This window comes from Aptenodytes forsteri, unplaced genomic scaffold, assembly GCF_000699145.1.
Source record: "Aptenodytes forsteri isolate BGI_AS27 unplaced genomic scaffold, ASM69914v1 Scaffold120, whole genome shotgun sequence".
Classification (NCBI taxonomy): domain Eukaryota; kingdom Metazoa; phylum Chordata; class Aves; order Sphenisciformes; family Spheniscidae; genus Aptenodytes; species Aptenodytes forsteri.
The window spans coordinates 1,576,006-1,601,910 of NW_008795938.1; the positions used below are offsets into that span (position 1 = coordinate 1,576,006).

At 35.0% G+C, this 25,905-nt stretch overlaps 1 protein-coding gene across 1 annotated transcript in view; it reads right to left on the minus strand.

Annotated features, from left to right (window-relative positions):
- Window positions 1-1,476: 1,476 nt before the first annotated feature.
- The window catches only part of NIPBL (NIPBL, cohesin loading factor), a 165,227-nt gene continuing 140,798 nt past the window's right edge, over window positions 1,477-25,905 (minus strand). The window contains exons 25-47 of the mRNA XM_009285164.1: window positions 24,557-24,646; window positions 24,095-24,309; window positions 23,892-23,994; window positions 22,866-22,964; window positions 22,622-22,768; window positions 21,273-21,407; window positions 19,737-19,835; window positions 18,288-18,341; window positions 16,972-17,080; window positions 16,252-16,388; window positions 14,677-14,817; window positions 14,263-14,356; window positions 13,998-14,152; window positions 13,637-13,727; window positions 10,128-10,301; window positions 9,374-9,564; window positions 8,475-8,582; window positions 6,968-7,168; window positions 6,396-6,542; window positions 4,667-4,962; window positions 4,175-4,349; window positions 3,353-3,538; window positions 1,477-2,788 (exon numbers count right to left, since the gene is read on the minus strand). Of these exons, the coding sequence (XP_009283439.1) occupies window positions 2,423-2,788; window positions 3,353-3,538; window positions 4,175-4,349; window positions 4,667-4,962; window positions 6,396-6,542; window positions 6,968-7,168; window positions 8,475-8,582; window positions 9,374-9,564; window positions 10,128-10,301; window positions 13,637-13,727; window positions 13,998-14,152; window positions 14,263-14,356; window positions 14,677-14,817; window positions 16,252-16,388; window positions 16,972-17,080; window positions 18,288-18,341; window positions 19,737-19,835; window positions 21,273-21,407; window positions 22,622-22,768; window positions 22,866-22,964; window positions 23,892-23,994; window positions 24,095-24,309; window positions 24,557-24,646 (3,513 nt within the window). The 3' untranslated portion in view covers window positions 1,477-2,422. The remainder of the gene's footprint in view (window positions 2,789-3,352; window positions 3,539-4,174; window positions 4,350-4,666; window positions 4,963-6,395; window positions 6,543-6,967; window positions 7,169-8,474; window positions 8,583-9,373; window positions 9,565-10,127; window positions 10,302-13,636; window positions 13,728-13,997; window positions 14,153-14,262; window positions 14,357-14,676; window positions 14,818-16,251; window positions 16,389-16,971; window positions 17,081-18,287; window positions 18,342-19,736; window positions 19,836-21,272; window positions 21,408-22,621; window positions 22,769-22,865; window positions 22,965-23,891; window positions 23,995-24,094; window positions 24,310-24,556; window positions 24,647-25,905) is intronic.

Here is a 25,905-nt window from a genome sequence, read left to right on the forward strand (position 1 = left end):
GGTGGTACAGAAGGGGAAAATTCAACTCTTAGCTAGTGAGAATCTTATTCGATTTATTCAATAATCTACAATTAAGTTTGTATTATAGCCAACAGATCCCACCAAGGAGCATGTATGCCCTTTGGAATATCACACAATATAGTAATGGTCCAAATCCTCTCAACTAAGACAACTTTAGACTTTAGGTTTCTATTAATTATAATTTCTTTCTGATAATTTTATTCCAATAAATACCAAGCAAATTGAAATAAAAAACCTTCTTTGCTATTGGGAAAACCACGTGAACAGGAAACAATTTGTTTATGAACAAAGAATTATTTGTATTACCTATTAAAAATAAGATGCTTTAATATAAATAGCATCAGAAATGGCTAACAGACAACTTCATTTTAAACTGCATCTGTATGAAATTCTTGGTTTTATCATTTGGGAGTTTCCTTGTGAAGTATTTTCAACTCTTTCTAGTAGTAACATGTGACATGTCATACAACCCCTCCATTCTCAAAGTATGAATTTCCCACTATAAAAGCTGCTCCTGGCCCTGAGAAATATAGTATTTCATTGTTTGCTACAAAAATGTCCTGCTTCCAGAGCTGCAGAGGAGTGACTTCTGCTTTTTCTACTTCTCCCTACTTTAACAATACCTATCTTAGCCCAAGATGGCTTTTTGTACAGTGAAGAAAACACCATTAACAGTGAAAACAAAAAGGTGCTAAACTATTTGTTCAGAAATATTCCAGTGGTGAAACAGCAAAAAGGCATTTCCCATAGGAACAATTACTAACTAGATTCTGAGGAGTTATTAATCATTTCAGTTTAATGGTTTTTTTGTACATGAGAATATTTTGGAACACTGTTACTATTCCTCACAAATCGAATAACGTATTAGAATTCTGCAAGCTAGTTTCATAAAAAGAGCCTCCTACCATAAATTAAATTTGCAAAAGAAAAGAAACATAATAGAAAGAAAGATTTACTTATTGAGGAACACCTGTTTTAGATAAATACATTTGAAAACACAGCAGGGTTTAACAGTCCCCTAAAAAGTTTAGCTGTTTTAGATTTTTTGTTTGCAAATATGCTGCTCTTCTTACTCTCTAGGAAGGCAAACTGCTTATGAAAGGCTGTGGCAACGCAGTTGAAGCAAATGCTTCTGAAAGCTTTCAATAGCATTTTTTCAATTTACAAAATGTGAAAACATTTTTCAATTAGTAAAAAAAATAGTCTAATATACAAACATTTTTTAAAAAAATTCATTTGTGAAGGAATGTAGCGTTATTACCCAGACACATACCCATTCACTCCTCAGATACTGGTAGCTGTCTCCTCTTGACACAAACCTCTCTATATTAACCCAGAGAAATGCGTACATGGCCAGTTAGCCCAAGCAGAATAGTCATTCAGCTCTCCCCAAATTTAAACTATCATAAATTACCATTTGGACAGCATTAGAAAGAAATTGAAGCATACAAGGAATAAACTATAGTTTCTTTTTATATCAAAATGTACTCTTGAAAATGTGTTTGGCACAGTGCTAAATCATATAGTTAATACTAAATATTGCAGGATACAATAAAACCCTGGAGTTAACTTGTGTTTACACCCTTTTAAGGGATAAAAATAAAAGGATACCAATTATTCAGAAGTCAGCCTATACAAACTGTATAAACAATATTTTATGTCTTGTTTTGAAAACCACTGATATAGTAAATTTTACATAAAAGACTGCAAAATAATATAAATGGATTTAAACAGATCTTTACAATAAGAAATTCAAATGGAAACAGACAAGTAACAAAGAGAAGTAAAAAAATTTATTGCAGTATTCGTTCCACCAGATTTGCTGGGGATCCCTTTTCTTGTATTATTTCAGGGTGACCTAATACATCAAAATCTACATTTACAAAAACTCCTCCTGCAGATAGGTCATAGATACTGCATGCTTTTTTTTTCCTTTTTTTTTCTTTTTTTTTTTTCTTCAACAGAATAAATTATATATCCAGGAGATTCTGCCATTTTACAGCCTGGAAAAACAATGCTTCCCTGGAAACTGGGCTAAGCTAAAGAAAGCCATCCGCTGCTAGGTTAAACTCCAAGAACACTTTATTAAGAACATTAACAGACTAATTTCCAACATTCACTTGTTTATTTTTTTAAACAGAAAGTTTTTTTTTCAAGATATAAACAATTTTTTTGTTAAACTATAATACAGTGGGAGTAAAAATGAACTGAGAAGTTTCTGCTGCACAACAGCGAAGGAAGCTCCCACAAAAATGTTTACCAAACATTTCCTTCTTTTTTCCCGCGTCCCAGGTTCCATTCTTACTCTTCATTTAACTGATTTTTTTTTTGCCAGAAAGTTGATATTTCAAGTTTTTCTGTTATTTCAATTCCTGTAAATTTGGCTGCATGTACAAATTCATTAGCTGGAAGTTCCATCCTTGGCGGCATACAGCGATCGTAAAGTCTGCACAACTTTATTAGTCAGCTTATTAGCACTCGTTAGAGCAATTTTTTTGTAAATAATGTCTGACTCTTTAATAGTGTCTACCCAAGGCACCAGTTTGCGGCCATCACGGCGCTTAGCCTCAGTCCAGGAGCCACTGTAGGAGCCTGCCATCCACTGAACACTGAAGCCATTGCTGGTTTTCTGTACTACTCTTGCAATTTGTGGTCGGTCTTTGTACTTTGGACAGCAAATAGCGATGACATCCATGACATCAACACTTTCATTCATCTGTGCTGCCAACTCCGTAGAGTCTGAATTTCGTTTTGACCTTCTCAATGACTAAAACATTGGGGGGAAAAAAGACCAAGTGTTACACAAAAGAACTTTAGTGAAATTATTGCTTTTATTGCTTTTAATCCCTTGACGCCGGGAGTTGGGATTTCCCGGCACACATTCCATTGCCGGCAATGAGACGCACCGCGACCGCCAGCGCCAAGGGGTTAACATATCCTTGTAAAACCACATACTCTTAATTTGTACCCGTGTCTTTATCTCTTATTGATATATAAAATTATATATACACATGAATCATAAAGCTACATAAAAACTTGGCAACAATAAAAAGGATAACACACAGTACATTCCAAAGGAAAATTAATAACTTTTTATACGGGATAAATCTCATTTTCTAGTTTGTTTTTTTTTTTTATTGTCTTTTCTGTTAAACTTTCTACAAAAGTTGTATAAACGGTTAAGTAGAGAATCTCTATCTACAAAATGCTTTCTTTCATGTGGATTACATTACTTGGTGTACATTTAATATAATAGACTGACATTTATAAGCACATAAAAATCATTTTACGTAATACGCTGCGAAATACGTTGACTCCTCCTCCGCCTCACCCCTGAAGTGCCTCCTCCTCTATCCTCCCCATCACTTTCATCGTCCTCTGTCTCAGCTGCATTGTTTTTAGGGCTGCCTCCTCCAAGCAGCGAGGTAATTGCTTTGTTCCGAGCATTTGTGCTAGCTGACACCTCTCCATCTTCTTCCTCTTCATCAGGATCCAAATGTTCCATAAGGAGCTTGAACTATTAAAAAAACCAGATTAGTCCTCATTGTAACTTTAAAAATAGGTATTTATATCACACTACATTAAATAAAAAACAAATGGCAAGGTAAAGAAACAGGGTAAAACAAATGGCAGACAACTTCAAACTTGAATAGCTTGTGTTTTATTCTACAAACTTTTTACTTTCCTCTCTTTTTTTAGTAGATATGTAAAAGCTTTCTTCCTGTGTTTCCAGAATTGCAAGTTTTCTCTGATTGATATTTAAAGATTGTGTCTGTGTGTGTAAATACACTAGATCTACACCAGATCTAGTCTCCGTTCCTATGATGGAAACAGTCAGGGATAAAGTGAACAAGTTATATGGGAGAGGTATACAAGATGGATACCAGAAATTAGAAAATACTCCCACATAAAGATGAACACCCTTTAGTTGAAATTAATTTTCATTGTGTTTCAACTTATTATAAGTCTTTGAAAGATAGTCCTGCTAAACATCCTGAAAGGCAGTGATGAGTGAATCAGTATATCGCATAAGATTACCAGGAACTTAACATTTTGAAATGTTCATCCAATACATCATCATCTATTTTCAAGTTTATACTGTGTTACCTAGTTTGAAAGGATTTCAGGTTTTCTGCAAAGCAACTTTACTTACATCTAAGTACTGTTTTACTATACTCCTCTTCACTTCTTCAGTGATCTTGGAATTAGCCATATCACTCCGCAGAAAATCCAGAGTTTGTTTTGGATGGAAATGCACTCCTGTCTTCCTGTTTATCGCTTTGTCATAAACTTTTGCAGATTCAGATGGAGAATATTTCTGTATTTTACTGTTTAAAGAAGCAAATGGGAAGAGCTTTTAAGGGAAGTCCAAAGCAATTTCAAGGAAAAGCTTTTAAAATCTTCAAGTAGTTATATTTTCATCAGTCCATATATAATAGACATCCTGGTAAGAAATGACATAATTGTTTTTTCTAAGCCAAAGTTTCATTACATTCAACTTACCATGTTTATGTTTTTTCTCTTACACAAATCTATTGCTTAAACAATTAGTTACAATCAACTTTAAAAAAACCAACCTTCCAAACTTAATCCTTACAAAGAACTCACTAGATAACAAGATGGCCTATTATCTAAATACCCTTACCTATCAGAGAATCCACAGAGGTTCTTTAAATGCTGTTTCAGCATCAAAAGTAATAATATGCCTTGGGAGACATTTGCAAATTCAATTAAAGGAGCTGAATTTTCTGGTAAACATTTCATCACAGCATTTATATCATTTTCTTCATCGGAATCTGAATCAGAGTCTACTCGTTTCCGTAACCTCCGAGGCTTAGAAGCTTCCTCCTCACTTTCACTCTCAGTACCACTGTTACTGTCACTCTCAGTTTCCTCATCTGATGAAGGTTTTCTTTCCTTTTTTTTGTCTTTCACCATAGACTGCAAGACAGAGAAGTTAACACACATTCCAAAATTAGAGTAAGTAGCATCATGTACATTTCTAAAAAATCTTTCCAAAATCATTACTGGTTTAAATTAGCAAGAATTGTCTGAACAATGTTATTAATTTATAACTTGATATTCAAAATTAAAATTATTTATGGCAAAAAGATGCTGAAAAATTGATCCAAAGCCCATATTTTTTGCAAGGTAGGTACAGAAGAAACTGAAGCAGGAAGTACTCCGCTGGCATGTTATTCTTAAAAGACTGCTCAAGTTCGTTAGCAGTGACAGTAAAATGCAGTAGAAGGCCAAATACAATGAATCAGAAAGAAAATTCTGTTTTTCTTTCACCTGGATATTGTTTCTGTGTGTCACATAGATTTCCATATGTACTTTGGTACAGACTAGTCCAAGCTGGTTTTAATCCTTGTCTCTTAAAATTCTATGACACTAATTACACTGCTGACCAGGGAAACACTCAAGTGATCATACACAGTATTAATAACAATCAGTTCTACTACTTCTAGAGCTCCAGAGTTTCACACGTGCATTATTACTGCACATAGTACGATTTTTCATAACACAGAATTTAAGGTGTCCTAAGCAGGATCTCATCCTTTCTGTGCTGGGTGCTACACACTGGTCCCCATACTGAAGAATGTACTGTCTCTGTCTAGCAAATTAAAAATCAACCTTGGCAGGGTAAGAATTCAAAGCAGTGTACTTTCCAGTCATCAACTCTGACTCATACTTACTAGTCAGACTGGACATTCTAGAAACATGTTTGCTTCCTGGCAGTTTGCACCTTCTACTGTTAAAGTTATCCAAGAAATGAAGACTCTGAAGTCTTCAAGAAACAGACACCTTTTTCTTACAGGGTTGTGTATTGCCATAACAACAGATACTATACCATGACTCAGGTTCTTATATGCTACCTTAAGAAAAGACATATTGTGCACTCTTTTCTTGCAATAAACAGTGTATTTAAAGTCTCTCAGGCGACACACATGCAACTGCCATCAGCTACTTGACAGCAGAATAGCCAGCCAACTGGATTTTATTATTAAAATTATACAAACAACCACGATAAACTAGTATTTCATGATGATTCTGGGTTCATGTGTTTCCAGATGCATGCAATTAATTATTATTCAGCCATATCAGGAAATAATAGAGATTTGATATTAAGATTTCAAAATTCATCATTCTTTTTTACTAGTGTAAGCAGCAATGTAAGGAAAGTTTTTAACTAGTGTCTACCAGACACAGGTCAGACCAGAAAGGGTTGCTTGTTTTTAACTACTGGTTACAAAGTAATGCTACTGGTCCATATCATAATAATGGTACTGCATCCACTGAAAAATCGACCGAATTATAGAGAAGCTTATGTTGCCACCATAATAAATATACTAGACTATAAATGCACATACCTCTTTAAATGACTGTAGTAGGTTGCTACCAGAAACTGATAGTGTAATGTCTATATGATGCATTATAAACAGTGGCTCTTCCTGTGTTTGATAAGGAAAACAGGCTAGATTGTCTGCTATGTACAAGAGCATATTCACCTCTGTTTTCTGGAAGTTAAAGATAGTACATATAAATACACATACAAATATCTTAGATTTATGCACTTATCCTGTGTTCCTAGCAGTCTAGAGCAAAAACATGATCACAAATTTTATTCTACGTACCCCCACAAACCCACTATAAACAACATATATATATATATGCAAAATTTAGTCATACCTGAAGATACATTATTTCTGATCAGTCCAAACCAGGTATAGAAAGGTACAGAATGATGCAAAAGTAACAAATGCATTCTATTATATAGATAATATTATATAGGTAAATACCTTATATTACAAAGCAAAACAAAGTACATTAAGGAAATAAAGTTATCAATAATTATGTCATAAAAATACACTGTAAAAGGAGAATTTAAGCTTGTAATGCTGTATTTTCATTTCTTTTTAAGTGAAAGAAATGTGATGCTTACTGCAGTATCATCAAAGAGGTTGAGTAAAGAAATTAGAAATGCTCGTCTGTGTTGACGGTTCCCTCGGATCATAGAGTATAGGTGTGAACACAATGCATTGGATGATTCATCGTGCCTAAAACCTCTTACAGGATCTTTTGGGCAGATATTAATTGCCTGTTGTACCTGGTAAGACATCTTCATACCAGCCACTGCTTTCATCTGAAATGGAAATGTATTTATTTTTATTTAAACCATTGCTTTCAAAGCAGTAGAACTTACTCCTTTTAAATGGATGCTCATCTGAAGTTTAACTTTAAAAAATGCACCGAGGCGATACTACCTTTTGAGTTGGCAAACGGATTAAAACAGAACTTGTAGCAGAGATCAGAATGTCTTGTGAACTGCTTTCACTGTAAATTCTGTTAGAAACATACAGCTAATCTGTTTACCCAGGTATTCCAATTTAAACAATTTTCAAGAATACTGAAATGTTTTCATACATGAACAGAATATTTTACCAAATGTGTATGTTTGATGTCACTTGTAGTGAAACCAACAACTGAGTCCATATTAGTACAATAGGACTAACAAACAGAAAATTAGGGGTTTTTTTGCATATATCCTGTAATTTCCAGCTGATTTTACTTATTTCAAGGCTCCTGCTCTAGTTTCAGAAGAAACTGAATCTCTAGTTAGGCTGTATATCCAACTCTCCTCATACCACCTCTGCTGCTGTTCAGCAAAGTTGTCTCTTCAGCTATACATTGTCTTAAATCTCAGCTGCCTACATAGCAAATTTCATCTGCTAGCCTTCACCTACTGGATTAGGTATCTGTTTGGATGCCATCAACAGTGCAATGCCCCAACTGCAGTGGAATACAAGCAGATATGAGAAGTCCCACAGTGTAGCACACACACTGAACCTAGACTGCGGCCTTCTGAAATAAGGAGAGGGTGCTGCAGCTCAATTTCAGATCTTAAGCAGAATTATTGGCACTATGCCACAACTCCACAAGTCCTCTCTTAGCCCTCAGATTTTCCTTTCAGCAAGATCCCTCAGATCTAAGCAGCTTCCTATGCTCCTTCTGCTTAGATTGCAATTTATAAAGCCTTGATGCCTTAATGTTCTAATACATATACACTAAGGACTTCTACTTTTATAAGGTGCTCTCTTCCCTAGTCTACTGATACAGGAAAATCATTGCTAAACATTATGAAACAGCTGTCCTTACCTCTTATCAAATAAATGCTCTTAAGTACTATTCAGTGAGGAAAATATTACTGTGTATTATAAATTAAAGGAAATTTTGGACTGGAAGAGACAATTCAAATTATTATATCCTTTCTATTTCTAAGAACAGTCATCTCCAAACAGGGGAAAGAGTTGAGATCATCTTTACAACTGCTTATAGTTATTGTTTATTTGTTACTTTATATTCTTTTTCTGCAGCTGAGGCATATTCAGGTGTTAAACCCCTAGAGAACATAACAGTATTTTGTAAAATGTTAAATTAGAATTACTTACGTGAATGAACCCAGCATATTTTTTGTCTATTTCCACCAACTGCTGGTCAGCTTTATTTCGCATAGAGGGCTCTGGATCCGTGCCCATTGCAATTAAGTACGGCACACACTTGAAAAACAAATGAAATGATTATTCAGAGTCATTGTACCTCCTCTTTCTCAGTCTTTGTTCTTGTACTACACTATTGTTCTTGTTATATTCTGACTACTGCAGAAACTAGAATAGGAAGGTCTATGCAACTTACTACCTGACTGCTTTTTGCAAGCAAATAGTTCAAAATACACAAGAGACCAGCATTATAAATGAGAGAAGTTGTGTGAGGTTTCAGGTAGTATTTCCCTTTCTCTCAAAATCTAAAGAGAATTTACACTACAAAAAATGCCATTTAAAAAAAACCAAACACCACTTATGACTGAACATGCACAATAGCTGCAGTATAAAAATCAATTACAAATACATTATGTAAGCAAAGAATAATGGAGATGATGACTGAAGTTCTGACATTGACTGTGGAATTCCATAGTGTTTGGAGGACATGGGGATTGAGGTGGAGGCAAGCTGACACATTTTCCAGGACAAAGAATCAAATGAAGAAAACAACTTGACATACACCTGAAATTTATAACAGAAATATGCTCCGATGTACATTTGTACATGCTTTTTAGGCACTGGCTGGGCTTTTAGATCTTGACCCAAAAATAGAAAATACAGCATTTGGAATCTCACTGGCTAAACAACATAAAACAGATTTCAAAATATGCTTTCTGTAAAGGCCCCTTGCTACAATAAGAAATTACTGTAACATAGCTAGAAGAGAAAAACTGGAAGTTTATGTAGCAAGTGTGAAAACCTCTGAAAACCTGAGTAACAAAACCTCCGATCATAGAAGCCTACCATACCTGAACAGGATGGATGAGACCCTGGTTTAACGTCAGTGCAATCACATTTAGAGCAAAGTGGCGTACACTGGACTGGGTATGAAAGAAAGCCTCAAGGACCTGTTTGAGATATAGCTGCATGATGGAACTACTCATCCCTGAGGAAATATCACCCATTTCTTTCAGGTCTTCCTGTTTTGCTACTTTTTTCCCTGTAAAAAGAACAAAAGCAACAGCACACTCACCACAGTATAATCATTTGCTTTGCCATTACTTGATGCACACTGATCTTTAAGCTTTACAATACATACACATTTCAGCTGTCTTAAAATGGGTTTATGATCTCATGAAACATATAACAGTCTGATGGTAAATATACATCAAAAAACTAAAGAGATATGACTTTAATTAAAGTCTTATTCCTTAATAAAGGTTTTTAATTTTAAAAATTTCTTATGTTGTCGTTACTATTTTCTATCTGCAAATTAACCTTAGAGGAGATTTTGATAAAAAGTAATACTACCATCATTACAGCAATTATGCATTTCGGATTGCTTCCAGGATTTATACATCTTGAAAGTAAATAATATACCCATTATGTGTATATACCTATGCTCATAATGAATTTTTGAAAATTATTCTAAGATATTTTGGGTACAATATTACTGATCTGGTAACAGTCTTCAGTGACTCAGTCCACATATATAGTAATTGTTTGCAAGAAAGTTAGGTTTTGCATGCCTCATTAGCACAGAACAACTCTATAAACACTTACAGTCTCTGTCTGCCTGCTGCATACGTGTATCCTCTTCCTGCAAGTAGGTCTGGAGGTTTTTTAACACCTGGATTTTTAAGTTTACTGAACAGTTCTTATCTGAAAGAATGCTGTTGTACAGAGTCTTCACTTCCTGTTCGAACATTAAACTTGGGTGTTGTATAAATGCAAATCCTAAGGGGAAAAAAAGAGGAAATATTCCACGTTACTATCATCTAGAAATTGTATTTCTACTTTTTAAGACTTCCTTCAAAATAGAGGTATGAAATTTATCTTCCCCCAAGAGCATAGCTTTTTCTAGTCCAAATAGTACTGCTTTTCTATATGGACACCATCCATAGCTTGTAAGGAGTTCTGTTAACCATGACAGTTCTATTAGCCATGACTCTATTTGATGGATAAAGATGGGGCGTTGACCCAGGCCAGCTGCACTAAGAAGACTTATACAGGTCTGGAAGCATGTCCGGTGTAGTGGCCTGCATCTGAATGACTAGGAGCTCTCACAAGAACAACGGAGGAAAATTACTAAAAATTACCCATTGTTTTTCTAATACATTTAGAGAAAAACATTCTGCTGAAAACGTGAAGAGTTATTCATATCGAGGCAGAGCTAATGTGAAAAAATTTATAAATATCACAAGTACTTAAAAATAAAATCTTAAAAGAAAAAAAAAGCAGTGAACGCAGTAAAATTTATACCTCTTGCTGTCATTATTCATATACCTATTAAGGTCTTCTCATGAAAATTATCTGAAGCGTTCCCAAGACTACATCTGTTGGAAGATACACGCTATAGAACTGTTTTTAGCTGCAGCCTTACCCTTGTCAAGCAACCGGTTGTCCTTAGTCTGTATTTCATAAAAACTTTTCTAAATTAGTGACAGTATATACCATTTTAGATGACGTACGTCATGATTTAGAAGTGCTGCTGACAAACTCTTATGGAGTATCATAAAAAACCAGTAAGGGGAACATAACATCCCAATTTAAATTACGTTTAACTACTTGATATTTTTTTTTTAAGACTGTTCAAGAAAAGCTGACATTAAATGTATTTTTATGACCACAGGAAACTAAGATTCTGAATGAACACAGAGAAAACATATGAACATGAAAGAAGAATAGGGGGAAAAAATGAAAGCAAATAAAATTATGCAAAAGCAGTGTTTAAAAATAGCTGTTACAAAGGGAAGACTGAGTCAAGTTTTTAAAACTGGCTCCATATACACAGAAAAGACAGTGTAGGTAAAGGCTAAGTCCAGGGCAAGACCTCAGTGTGTTTAAGATCTCATTTCCGTCTCAAAACAAGAAGCAGAGAGATGCAGGTGAGGTGGAGGGGAAAGAGGAGAAAAAGAAAAAGGAATGATGATGGTCTTTGGAGTATGTTGTATAATTGTGCACTCTATACAGGGGTATACATGTTTATAACTTGACCACCTCTGAGGAAGTCCAACCCATTTCTTAAGGTTAATTTTAAAAATGAAAAGCACATGCATGTATGTGTAACGACGCACAACACTTTTTTCCTTCATTCACTTAAAGGAGTCTAAAACACCAGTATTCTCAGGCAAATTCTTATTTTTCCATCCCCTGTAAGCGGGGAAGAAATCTTATTTGGTGTAAGAATTTGTCATAGGAGATGAAAAAAAGGCACCTGCTATGTTCTTTTAAGGACTGACTTCACATCTCAGGGCTGCCCTCACACCACTTCTCTTCATACCTTTGTTTTCACTCTGTTAAGAGTCTTAAGAGTAAGCACTTAACTTGGCTGAGTAGGACATTATCTGTTAGATACTTACAGGTTTAGCTAAATTTACTAACGAAATTTTATATCCTCAACCTGCCTCACAAGTACACATCTGGAAGAGAAGCATAACCATAATCATTAAGCTTATGGTTAAGCTTAACCCCTCAACAGCAGTGACACATCCCAAAGCAAAGGCTAAAATCGTTGAGTGTCCTTACTGAACCAACACACTAATAATTGCTGATAGGAAAGTACACACTCTTCACATGATGCCTTCGCTGTGTATAAATGTTGAATTAACTTGCTAGTCCTTTTCACCTTATTGCTGCACACAAACATTGAATGGCTTTGACAACTTCGCTCAATATCAGCCTGGAAGGTGGAACTTTGCACTGTCTACCACATCTCCATATATCCAACAGCTACCCTCAAAATGGAACCAGTACTTAGATGAGATCAATGTATCACTGAAAACAGTTGTCTGAGGTTTAATTAAAATAAAGACTGATATGCTTACAGGCAGAGAAAAAAAAAAAAAAAAAATCTTAACAATGCCTACTGACAGCCACCCCCATTTTCCCCCCTTCCCCCAAACTGATCACAGTTCAGTCTATAATTTCAAAACATTTTTGGTGAATGCAACATTCTCCACATCCATAAGCAAAGCAATCATGTCTATGGTTAGGAAGACAGCCCCTATCCCACGTGCACTCTTCTGTAGAGGACAATTAAATTGGACTGGAATACAATTAAGTGTTGTGTACCTTGATGTAACGCCTAGAAAAACTCCAATTAGTCCAGAAAACTCTAGCATTGCTCCTGCAACAGAAGCAACTCTAAAGCCATTAATCCTGCTCAGCTGAAATGGTTTCTTATAGAATATGAAATCAAGATTCAGTCTTGATCCTTATCGTTAGAGCCCTCCCTACCTGAATTGAAGCAGGATATCTAAAAAGCCACCTAAACAGCAACATAAAGAGGCAAATTCTTGTCCACACTTGAACTATACAATGCAAGCTCACGTGCTTGGGAGACAACTTTCTTTAGACTAAACCATAACCATGAACTGAACTCTTCCAGAAACCAAGGCCTATCTGCCCAAACAAGATTCTCTCACATGTACAGTTTTTGTCCTTAAGCAGAGTATGAACTTGATACAAACCACTCGGTGGCAGTTCATGTACTACTGAAAGTCACTGAAATACCACACTAATGCCTTCAGATAAAGAACCTATTTGAAAGTGAAACACAGCTAAAATCCCAAAACAAACTGTAATATCTAGACTATGACATCACCTCAGTGCCTCACGAAATCTCACAGAGCACCCCCCAGTTGGTATAAACTGCCAGAGTTCCCTTGACTCCTGCAGAACATCTGCTCCTACACTTAAAATGTTCAAAGTTTTTCCAGCACTTTTTCTAATTGTTCTTTAAGCATACCTTGTGGACTGAAAAGCAAGATTTGGAGTTACAACATACTTGCATGTGGAGAAAAAAATAACATCTCCATTACTTTGGATATCCACTGCACTTTAACACTTGGTCACACATCAAAAGGCATTCACTGTCAAAAGCATCCACTCTGCTGCAGAAGTAGGCAACTAGCAACGCTTTGACAACTTTTCTATAGCCAGTTCTCAAATAAAACACGCAGTAAATTTTGATTTTAAATTCTCTTGACACTACACAAATACATGAATTCCTACTGATAAGCATGGATTTTTACTATAGCAGAATAATAAAAGCTATTAATATTTCTTACCAAGACCAATAATGGCTTTTGTCTGTACTTCTTCATCTGAATGCTTTGTAAAATACATCAGCAGTTCAAGTACTTTGTCCTTAATGTTAACCTGAGCAAATTAAAACAAAAATAATAGCTATTCGAAGATGAAACAGATGTTTTTCATCTCTTATAAAAAGCATAAATATCAAAAAGAAAAGGAGAAACACAGTCTTACTGCATGGCCTTTGCAAAACTGCGTATTTAAAACCCAAAAAGCTATACTGTATGCATTATGAAAAAATACATAGCTTTGAGGGACGAGGAATAATGTGCTTTCAAATTAAAGTGGAGCATTCAATACATCTAAGACATGGAGAGTAAATACAAGTTATTTTACCTTACTGTTGCCCTTAAAATCTTCCTGATCAAAATCAAAATGCCGACACAGTGCTCCAACAGTGAAAAGTGATCTAAGGAGTGCTGGTTTATTGGCAGTAAGTATTGTACTGTTGGGGTCTTCTTGGTGTTGACTTTTTAATTTCGAAAGTGCACCTACAGTAAGATAAAAGTTTTGATCACAGTGTTTAATTGTGGTGTATCCCTAAGTTAAGACCTGTAGACAAAACTGAAAAGTGGCAATTACATGTTGTGATTTTACTTACCATAGTATCTATTAAAACAGGCCCACACAAATTTATAGTTCTGGGTGACCTTGTTCACAACAGCCCCAAGACAGCTCACACAATGCTGAACAACCTAGGGCCAAGAAAGAACAAATGAATTCTACATTTAGAAGTTAAAATTGGGATTTTTGTGAAGTTATGTAGGAAAAAGCTATGCTGAACTAAAACTAACAATCTAACGGATGTAATGTCCACCTCCTAGACTGCTCTGAAAAACTGCTCAAGCTCATCAAAATATAGCAACAACACATGCAAACTCCAGTAAACCAAGTACACTGATTTTTCATGGCTCAAAAGTTGTCTTCATAATGAAGACAGACTTTCTTTAAATCAAAACCATGTATTTCACAATGTAAAATGGAATCAACTGAAAAGTAGCAATTAAAAGCTTACCGTCATGCCATATTTGATGATGAGTTTCATGAGGTCTTCCTCAATAGTGGCAAGAAAGGTCTCACTTGGGTGCTCCATTAGCGGCACTACAAGCTCTAAGATTTTTGCAACATTGCAGATCACCATGAAATCATTCTGAGTCTGAAACAACAGTATTTATAGCATTTAAGATTTCTGGCCGTGTTACCTATAAGTTAAGTATTATTAACATGCACTGATAGTCAAAAATTCCACATCAAGGCTGTGACAGACCTGAAAACTGTTGGTCCTAATAATTTTTTCGAGTCCTACAATAAATCTAGGAACTCTTCCTGACACATGCACACGAGAGAACACACAACACCCGGAAACAGCTGTCAGCAACAAAATGAAGCTGTGCTATGACTCAATGTGCCTTAAACAAAATAGGTAATAATGCGCACAAATGTAGAAATTACAACTAAAATTACTACTGGTTTGCATTATCATGACTGTGTATGTCCTGTACGTGAGGAATCTATGAAAAACATCCTGCTAGAAATTGACTTTTTTTTGACAAATCAAGCTCACTAATCAGGGTAGGATAATTCCCAAATGCTACTATCAAGCTATTTAACATATTCAAGCTAACAGTAATTCTTCTCAATTCTTCTCAAACTGTGTAAGTACAAAAGCAATGTAGCCCACTAAATGGGTTGCAGCAAGTAAAGAATCAGATAACCCTTTCCTATACTGTTTGATCAGAGGCAGCTCTAGAAGTTTGTTGTAAATGTGCCTAGAGAATGCTCCAGGGCTGAACCTGGAAAATGCTAGGTTATACCTACAATCTAAGGTGATAACAATTACTCTCAAGCCTGCCCTGGGCAGCTGACCTAATATAATGGATTGCTGCCACCCACCCATGCTCCTCCTTGAGCCAAGGCTGCATGATCCTGCCCTGTTCCTTCTGCCAGATCAGGGGTTCATCACAATGTCCACTGACCCACCGGTGCTAATCAAAATGGCAGAAAGCACCGCAATATTTCAGAGGAGGGGGGCCATTTTACCGGACTGGGGGCGTTCAGCATTATAGCTCTCTACCGTTTTTGTGAGCTAAACTGTCTTACAAGGGAATAGAAAAACATTAGGGCTAGAGAAGTGAGAGGTGAAGTACAGAAGAGGATGGAGCAGGACATTTTCCTTCTGATATATTTGCTATATGTTAGATCACTATCTTATGGAACCACACCTTTAGTCTTAAGATGTATGTAAACTATTAACTACTTTTAAGACTGTGACTATAAAACAAAAAAATTTTAACAAATCATTTCATAACAGGTGAAAAACTGGGTCTTAGTCCTTAAGGGAAAGAAGCAGCACAGGTTTCAGTTTCATTTGGCTGTAAAATGTGGAGGTAGTGGGTGAGGAACTGCATCTTAGAAGCTACAGAGATCATCAAAAGGACCTAATATCTTCAGAAGCTATGGTGCCCATGAAATAAAAACACAGTTTTAATTTTTCTTTTCCTACCTTCAATTTCATCAAGTATACAAGATAGCCATTCACTTCCATGCTTAATTATCTGAGGAAAAAAAAAAACTGATTTTCTCTACTTACACTACATTTAGTGGTCAGGTATGGCTGCATGGTCATGGCATGTTTGACCATTAGCTGGGGCCTGATTTTGCTGAATAAGAACAAAGTGGTTATGCAAGCAACCAAGCGACCAGAATTCACACCTTTGTTGTCAGAATCTGCAAAAGATTAGAAAATATAAAAAGGGTATTAAGTCCAAGTAATGCTTGAGAAATGAAAAACATATGGCTTAAACATCATTTGAATATCTTTCATTACATCTCTTTCAAGATCAATACAGAATATTATTAGATCAGAGATGAGAACATAATGTGTTAACATTTGTAAGTGATCACAAAATATGTGAAAAAAGAAGCAAAGATGCTTCAAAGACATCACTAGTTTTTAAACTACTTACTGTACACAGAACACTGGCCCAGCCAATGATTCCTATTAAACTGTAGAAAATACTAACGTGAATAAAACTTTCCACATTTGTTTTGGTTTTAGTGATCTGAATGCCTGAACAAGTTATTTTAAAAGTAGTTCTGTTATTGTGGTTAGCTAGTGAAAATTAGGGAAGCTTTATTATCATACAGTGCTCAAAAGTTCATAATGTACTTAAAAGCAATAATTCATTACCATCAGTTTTGTAACAGGAATTCTGTAACTAACTTTTCACAATAGTAATACGAACAACCACTGTTACAGTATCATATAAAATTCAAAGGAGTTTAGCTACTGGGTTGTAAATAATATTACCTGATAAAGATTCCTCATATTTAAGAATGTGCTCAACTAAATTGTCAACAAGTTGAGTACAGGCCTTCTTCACAGGTTTATATGAGGCATCCTCTTCTGACTTCAACAGCTGTAGCAGATGAAACAGAAGATGATTTAGTATTAAGGGTGCATTCATTTACTTTGGATACATTCTGGTTTTGTAACAATTACTATAGATACACAAGGATTTTACACTACAAAAGTATTCATGTAACTTCTCCATAAAAGTTACATGGTGAAGAAAAAATTAAGGGAAGTAAAAAAATCAAACCAAAATGCAAGAGAAGTAAAGAAAAATTAACTGCAATAAAAAAACCAGAAGATAACATTTCTACTGATTTTTGCATTGGGATGAAAGCCAACTTTGTGCTTAATGAAATAACGCAGAAAACAATAATGTAGTCATACTTGCCAGCAGTAACTAATAGGAGTTAGAAGGCTTTTAAAACGCTTAGGGAAAAAAAAGAGCAAATTCAAAAGGAATGTTGTATTTGACACTAAGCAAAAATATCAAACGAAGATGAAACATAGTTTTATGAACTTTTTAATCAGTTAGCCGCCTTCTGTATAACTTCAGGTACTGAAATTGTGTCCATGAAGATCCTTTAATATCTAAGAAGGATTGAGATCATATTATAGCCTTTTCTTCAGGGTAGGCATTAAGAGGCTCTGGTTTACTTGGCTACCTATTTTCATCGCACTCCAGGCTAAAGTAAAATCAAAAGGGTTTTTTTGATTGAAAATTAACCAATGCATACAAGATGAGGAGAATGGTAACACAGGTTAAGACATATAAACAAAGCAAGCTCAATTCTTAGAAAAATCAGAGTAAAATATAATCTAGAAATAACCTATACTCTGAAGATTCACTGCTTCTATAAACTGTGTAACAAATATATTGGATGTGAAAATACAATTATCTACCATTTTAAAAAAATCTACATTACACTAGATGACTCATTTCAGAATTAAATATCTTAGCTGTGAACTTCATGTTATGTCACTCATTACTGAAGAGACTATGAAATTAAAAACAAACAAACAAAACCCTCCCAAAACCAAGAAGTGAAGTATTTTTAAAACAGATGGTATGGAAAGACAGAAACTAATGTCAGAGACAAAGAAAATTGACCAATGAAGGTTAAAAAAAAAGGTCAGATGTTTGAAGAGCATGAACTGAATTTGTCTACTGTAAAGGACTGCTCTTGTAGTCCCCCTTCTATGTGTTTTAGTACCAAAAGAAATGTTAAAATTCTATCAATGATTGTACCATACATTCAAAATTCATTACTTACATTTTGAAGAAGCTGTTCAAACCAATCATACCCTGTATCTCTACAAGCTGCAACCTAGAAGTATTTTTGAGAATAAACTAGTTAACAAAAAAGGCATCTGAGGAAAAACTACTTCAATACAGATGTCATCTTAAAAGATCAGTAAACATGCATAGATATATTTTCATATGCATTCAGTACAACGATTTTATATCTTTGGAGATTAGAGACTGTCTTCTGCATTTGAAAAATAGTTCTCACCATTTAAGTGACTCCAGAATTTGTATTCCATACAACACAAAGCCTACACATTTTACTGGAGATTGCTGGCTCTAACATAAACCAAATTTTGGTTTTGTAGAACATTTTGCACAGATTAAAGCACAAATACAAGCCTGACATATTAAAAATGAACATGAGTGTATATATATGTATATACGTATTTTTATATAAACAAACCAAGCCTTCACTGGTATCATATGTCAGGAACAACTCACACGTGCTCCAAAGCAGAATTGGCAGGAGAGCTGAGAGTTAAGCTGAAGTCAAATTGACTGACTTCTTAGTCTGGAAAAATGCACACTAGACTACCATTTTGTAAAAATATTGAAAAGCAGGATGAAGTTTAAACCCATAATTGTAAGTAATGAAGCAAGTACTTTTATTTGATATTTACACCTTGGTATAATTGATATTAAAATACCTTCTCAGCACAGTGGTTTTACTCAACACATTTTCACTACAAATTAAAGCATTTTATTTGAAACAGATTTTGTTATTTTGGAGACATGCTATTCAATCTGCTGCTCCTAAAAAGTAGATACAATTATGCAGATACTAGTTTACCCTGAGTGAGAACATGACCCTGCATTTGTTAAAATGGCTTATTAACCTTTCAAAATAAATGTTATCAATTACTTGAGGAAAATTTTCTTTTAAGAGGCAACTTCTTAGTTAGGCTTAACTATATGCTGCTACTAGCAATTCCTGGAAAATGTTATTAAATGTCATAGAAATTTGTTGTGTTTTAACTGAATAAATATTTTGTACAACCTGAATATAGTGTGGTCCCAGTTATCATTGCCAGCAGATTAGTGAGCATTTAAAGTTTCCTACAGCCTGTTCCATCAGATAAATAACTTTGGCACATATTCAATAGCAGGATATACAAAAAGAAAGCCATCTGACAATTAAATTACTGTATTCTAAAAAGAAATTTGTTGTGTTTTAACTGAATAAATATTTTGTACAACCTGAATATAGTGTGGTCCCAGTTATCATTGCCAGCAGATTAGTGAGCATTTAAAGTTTCCTACAGCCTGTTCCATCAGATAAATAACTTTGGCACATATTCAATAGCAGGATATACAAAAAGAAAGCCATCTGACAATTAAATTACTGTATTCTAAAAAGATACTAAAAACATAATCAAATTTTGCACACAACTTAACTCAAATTTGTTTAACGTACCACATCAGTGATGTTTAGTATTTTCCTTGTCATTGCTTCTTTGTCATGGTGTGGAGTTGGAGTAAACCAGAGCTTCTGGAATGTCTCATTTACTAATTTCTGAAGGAAAAAAAATATTAGCAGAAATAAACTTATCTTGGTACACAGGTTATTTTTTCTAATACTTCCATACAATAGATTTGTTGATGATGCGTGCCATTTCATAAGGAATTATTCAACCTAAGTGAGACTGTTGTAGGAAATGTTATCCGAGAAAGACCCAGATCTACTATTACAGGAGTTATACTGACCTCTAAGCAAGCTTCATCAAAATGATCACTGAGAACTGATGCTACAGAAAATGGAGTTACCACTTTCCCGCATTAATTTGCATTCCTCAGGAAAACACAGTACCCTGACAAGCTGACAATTGAACACAAGATTATGATTTCTACAGCAGAACTAGCAGCAATGGTAGGTTACTTTGGAGTTTTCAAAACAGCTGTGACAAGGTGGGAAAGAGAGAAGCCAAGTCTCCGTACCCAAACATAGGAAGTACATTCCCTTCCAATGTTTTTGGATGGAGGAAAAAATGGAATAGAATCAAAGTGAACAAAATTATTCCCAAATTACTTATAAGCCATATGATTGTAAGAAGCTCTCCTCATTCATGGAAACATAAAAAATACATTGAAGATAATATCTCATTTTTTCTGAGGTTGTTGGAAATGCAAGGGGAAGGAGGAGAGAGAACAAGGTCATCCTCCTTTCCCAGCAGCACCTTGGATCCAGCTGTTCATCTACTTCTTGATTAAGAGTCTTCTCAGAAAGCCACTTGGCATTAACGTATCTCAAGTGGTAAAAATACATGCTGCAGCTTTAAAATTGCGGATTTCAAATCCTACTGAAAATGTCATACAAAATTATTACAGGTGTGTTCTTTATTACCCAACAATTTTAAAATTATTTTGCCAAATCAAATAAGACCATCGTTGTCAGGCTTATGATTTAACACATAATCTTAGTTTTGTGCCCTTCTGCATATACATTGCACAAGGAGTAGAGTATGATCACATAAGTAACATTTTAGGGGGAATAACTGATTCATTGAACATTCAGAATTAATGCAAAATTAGCACAGATGAATACTTTATAATTTTTATATGCAGAACTTACAAATCTGGCATATATTAATGTCAAGTACTTTATTTTGACTTAAATTTCATTTTGTTTGCAGAAAGAAGTTTTATATGCCAATTTTACTTGTTAGAAAAGAGAAGTACCAGAGACAACACTTGAAAGAAGAAAAAGAAACCTCAGAAAATAACTTTTTAAAACATTTTGATTGTCAGCCAAAACTTCAAGAAAATAAAAGATAGAAAAGAAAGAAAAACAAGTCAGCATTTTAGAAAGCTAAGGTATTTGCTCTCAAAAATTAAAAGTGAATAAAATATTACAAAGGAGCAATGCAATACTTTTTTGGTTTTTTTTGTAGTCAAAATATAGAAACACTAAAATAACGATAATTAAAATCCTGAAGGATATGTTTCATTCTACCTTAATGCCTTCTTCGTCATTGACTCTGCGAATCATTTTCACACACATCTCTGTAATTTTGGGAAATGTCGGTTGTTCAATGCAGATATCCCTAAGTATCTTTATGACTCTCTTTCTGACACTGATACCAGTATCCTGTGAAGAGAAAAGCATTACACTCTTGAAAACAAATCAGAAATATGAATTAATTTATGTATTATATGAATTAATATTTGAAGACCACCCAATCTGACTTGCAAAATTTGTTTAGAAAAGGCAGCTAAAATATTCTGAAGTGCATTTATACAAAAAGGTCAGCATAACTTGTACCACTTTATTTGCAACAATTCTAAAGATTCTGGCTGAGTCCCCAGAAGGCTGAAACGCTTCCTCTATTTATACCCTCCCATCTAAGAGCTCATGATGTTGCATGATGTTGCAAATGTATAATTCCACTTCTTAATTCAAGAGTATACAAGCTAGATCTGATGATGCTTTAGCTACTTTGTTGCAACACACAAGATTCTTTGTAGATCTGGACTGTAATACTTCAAGCCTTTGGATAAAGCTTATGGATAAGATACATGCAGCAATCTTTTCCATTTTCCTAGGCTTCATCTAAGGAGATGGATGAGGAACTTCACTTCATATTACCTTATTCAAAACCTGTTGAATCTGAATGTCAGGATGAACTGCTTTATGCATGCTCATATGCACATGAACCTACTTCTCTCCAAAACCCTTCACAAACATGTTTTATCATGTAACTAGTCAAATACTACTCATTTGCTATAAAAACCTGACACGGATGCTAAGAGCTAGTGTTATCTTACAGTTAAATTAACATTGTATTTTATCTGAATGCCCAGACAAAAAACACTTTTTGTACAAAAACTCTAATACGAAGCCTTTTAAAACCCTAAAAATAGCATAGAAAAGCAAAGTAATTTTGTCTTTTTTTTCTTTTGGATTATAAATGGCATCTTTAGATTACTGAGTTGTAGATCTTTCTTCATTACCCACACTACTGAACTGCCCTCATTGACCCATATCTCAGACTTCAGAGATGTGGCAAAATTCCTCATTTCACCTAATTTGTACTTTAATAATGGAATGAAAAGAAACGTAATCCTGGTTCTGATGCGGTACAACTTTATATATATGTTTACCTTTTGATGTAACAAAGCCTCACTGGAAACAAGTGATGCATTTTACAAGGTTGATCTTAAAAGCATGATGCTCCCCATTAAAACAGTAAGATACAATTTACTCTTGGGATCATCATTCCATATTATTAAACATATAAACTCAGTTAAAAACAAATTTTCCAATGCCACTTATTTTATCATAAATATCACAAGTCACCGTACCAATATTCTTTCAATCAGCATGTCATAATACTGCTCAGCAAGCTGAGGACGACAGAGCACAAATCGGCCAAGCAGCTCCACAGCTGCTTCTCGTACACTAGTGGAGTTATCCATTAACCGTCCATGAACACCTCGTTGCATATCCGGCTAAAACAAATGAAACACAGATTCAAAATAAGAAATGAAGATTTATTTTAAGTGTGACAGAAGAACGTATGTGCATGATGGATATTTCCTTTTTTACCCTGGCTAGAATACTGGGGTCTACAGCAACAACCTCAGACAAACACTTCATGGCTTTTGTTCGAACAGCAATTGCATTTTCACCAAGTACACGCAGAATCTAGTAAGAGAACAAAAACAAATATTCAATTGCTTTGGGAAGGTAGCAAACTGTTTAACAGGCAAAAACGCAGCAGAATAACATGCAAACAATTTAACTAAAATAAGAATATCTGTCTACTAAAAACTGAATATATCTCTCGGACAGTAAAAAGGTGCATGCAAGTGATGTTCCATGGCACTGATAACTGAGCATTGATATTTACTAGGATTTGCTACATCTCTAAGACTGGTCCAAACAGGATTTACACAGGGTCCGTATGTTCACTTTAAGTCCCTTTATTTTAAACTCTACTTCTGTCATTCAGTTGTGGCTTTCACCAGGGTTCCTTTAACAGGAGAGTTGGATTTGGGCACTACAATTTTAAGAATGGCTCTGTATGCAGATCAATATAAGTAACACAACCCAAACTATTACTGGAGTTCAAATGTGTCACCATGCCAACACGTTGGTGCTCTTCTCCCAGAAAAAGCAAAGAAACAACACTGGTCAACCAACAGCTTCCAAAGCGACAGTAACATGCACTGCAAGCAACTGCCCAAGCTGGCTTATATTCTGAAATCAAATTAAGCTCGATTTCATGAGTTAATATTACCAAATGGAGCTTGCATCTTACAGTAACTGTGAAAATCATTTCAACATTTTGTAATTATCCTCTTACTGTGTACATCTAATTATAATGCTTTTGCCATACACATACATGGACAAATAATATAATGTTTGTACAATATGACATATGACATGCATGCAAGAAAAAGAAACATAATCACTTATGTCATCAATGCAGAATATGAAAGCACATGGTGTTATCGTGGTCTGTTAAATACCTGTGCTCAACAATGAACTGATATGGCACACTACCGCAAAAGTGTTTGGAATCAGAAAACAACTGTGTTTCACTCTACTAAGACTTCTGGCACAGTTTACCTGTGTCAAATAAATATCGAAGCTCTGGGCAAACGGCCTCATAGAGGCCAAGTAGCGAACAATCAAACATGCATCTTCGTAGTCCACAGTATCAGAATTCATCCTGCAACAAATTCCATGTGTTAATTAGGATGTATTTATCAAATATGATTTAAAACATCAAATGCATGGCTAATAAAGAAATACATGCTACTGAAACATACTTTAATGTACTGAACTGAGATGGAGCAGTTTTAATGATGCTGCGAAGAAACTTTTTACGACTTTCTGCTCTATGCATGATTTGTCCTGTGGTCTCAACATCTTTTGCATGATGAGTTCCTTCAGACGAATCCTCATCCTTCTGAGATTTAATTGCTTTCTCTGTCTCCATAGTCGTATCACGGAACCACTGAGCTATATAAAACTTCCGAGAAAACTGGAGAAATATAGCAGGATGCACAGAAAACAAAACCAACAGATACAGAAAAGGAAAATTAACAGATTTATAATGAGATTAAGTGAATCTAATGCATCAGCAATATTTTGGAAAACACAATCAACAGTATATGTTAGGGTGACAATTTAATTGAAGCACTAATATGCATAACCGAAAATCATTTTATTCAGTACACGTTACTGAAATTATTTTTATATACACTTGACACCAGAAAGCTGAAATTTACCACTAATGATGCATCAGTTTCTGTGTTCTCATCCAGATAATCTAGCAAAGCCTTTTGCAGCTGTTGAATTTCATCTTCTCCTCCTGAAACCTGTCAGAAGTAGAAACATAGTTATGAAACAGAATACTGCACAGTGGTACTTATCATCTGAAAATCTGAATGTCCACATATAAAATACACTGAAGTCACTTGTTTTTATAATTGCAGAACATTAACAATTTTTAACCAATTACTTATAAACTGCATAGAGAGTGAAACAAATTATAGACTGTAGCTCTAAAGTCTAAAAAAGACTAAAAGCAGAATAAGACTGACTGATTTGATTAATTTTCATTCTATGATCTTGTGTGAAGACCCTCTGTCATGGAGGAAAAAAGAAGGGCTGAAATCACACATAGCAGACTGACACAAGGTTTAACCTACAAAAGCCACTGTTAGCTGTCTCACCAATATTAAATATCAAAACAGTGATTTCTCAGGTGAACAAGGGATAAAAGGCAAAAAAGTAAAATAAAAAGAAATATGAAACAGATGACAGTAAAAAGGTATGTGAAACATCAAAGAAATAAAAATAACTTATCCCTTTATAAAAATATTTTGTATAACTGTTTTCAGGAATAAAGCATCTATACAGAGAAAGTGCAGCAAGTGTGCTCAATCTAGGAAGGAATTTACAGAGATTGCTCCCAAACACCTCTGAGTTCCAGCACTGAAGAATCATGCTGAGATTCAGCTAAGTTTCTATCAGTCAAAAAGCTTGAGAACAAACACACATTTTATAAAAAATGTCACCTACTGCATAAAGCCTATCTACAGAATAGGGTAATATTAATTTTCCTGTGAAGCACTTTTAAGATGCACAAAAAGCATTACGTATGAAACATTCATCTGGAAACCAGTGCTGGAGACTATGTATCAGATTTGTAATATCTAAACTGTATGAATGTTAAAAACAGAATGTATTTTTTCCAAAGGCCTATTGAATAGGAAATATTTATATTACCTATATTGCAGCCTATCAGCACTTAAAGGGGGCTTATAAAAAAAAGATGGCAAAACTTTTTAGCAGGGCCTGTGCGACAGGACAAGGGGGAATGGCTTTAAACTAAAGGGGGGGGGGTTTAGACTAGACATAAGGAAGAAATTTTTTATGCTGAGGGTGGTGAAACACTGGCACAGGTTGCCCAGAGAGGTGGTGGATGCCCCATCCCTGGAAACATTCCAGGTCAGGTTGGACAGGGCTCTGAGCAACCTGATCTAGTTGAAGATGTCCCTGCCCACGGCAGGGGGGTTGGACTAGATGACCTTTAGAGGTCCCTTCCAACCCAAACCATTCTATGATTCTATAT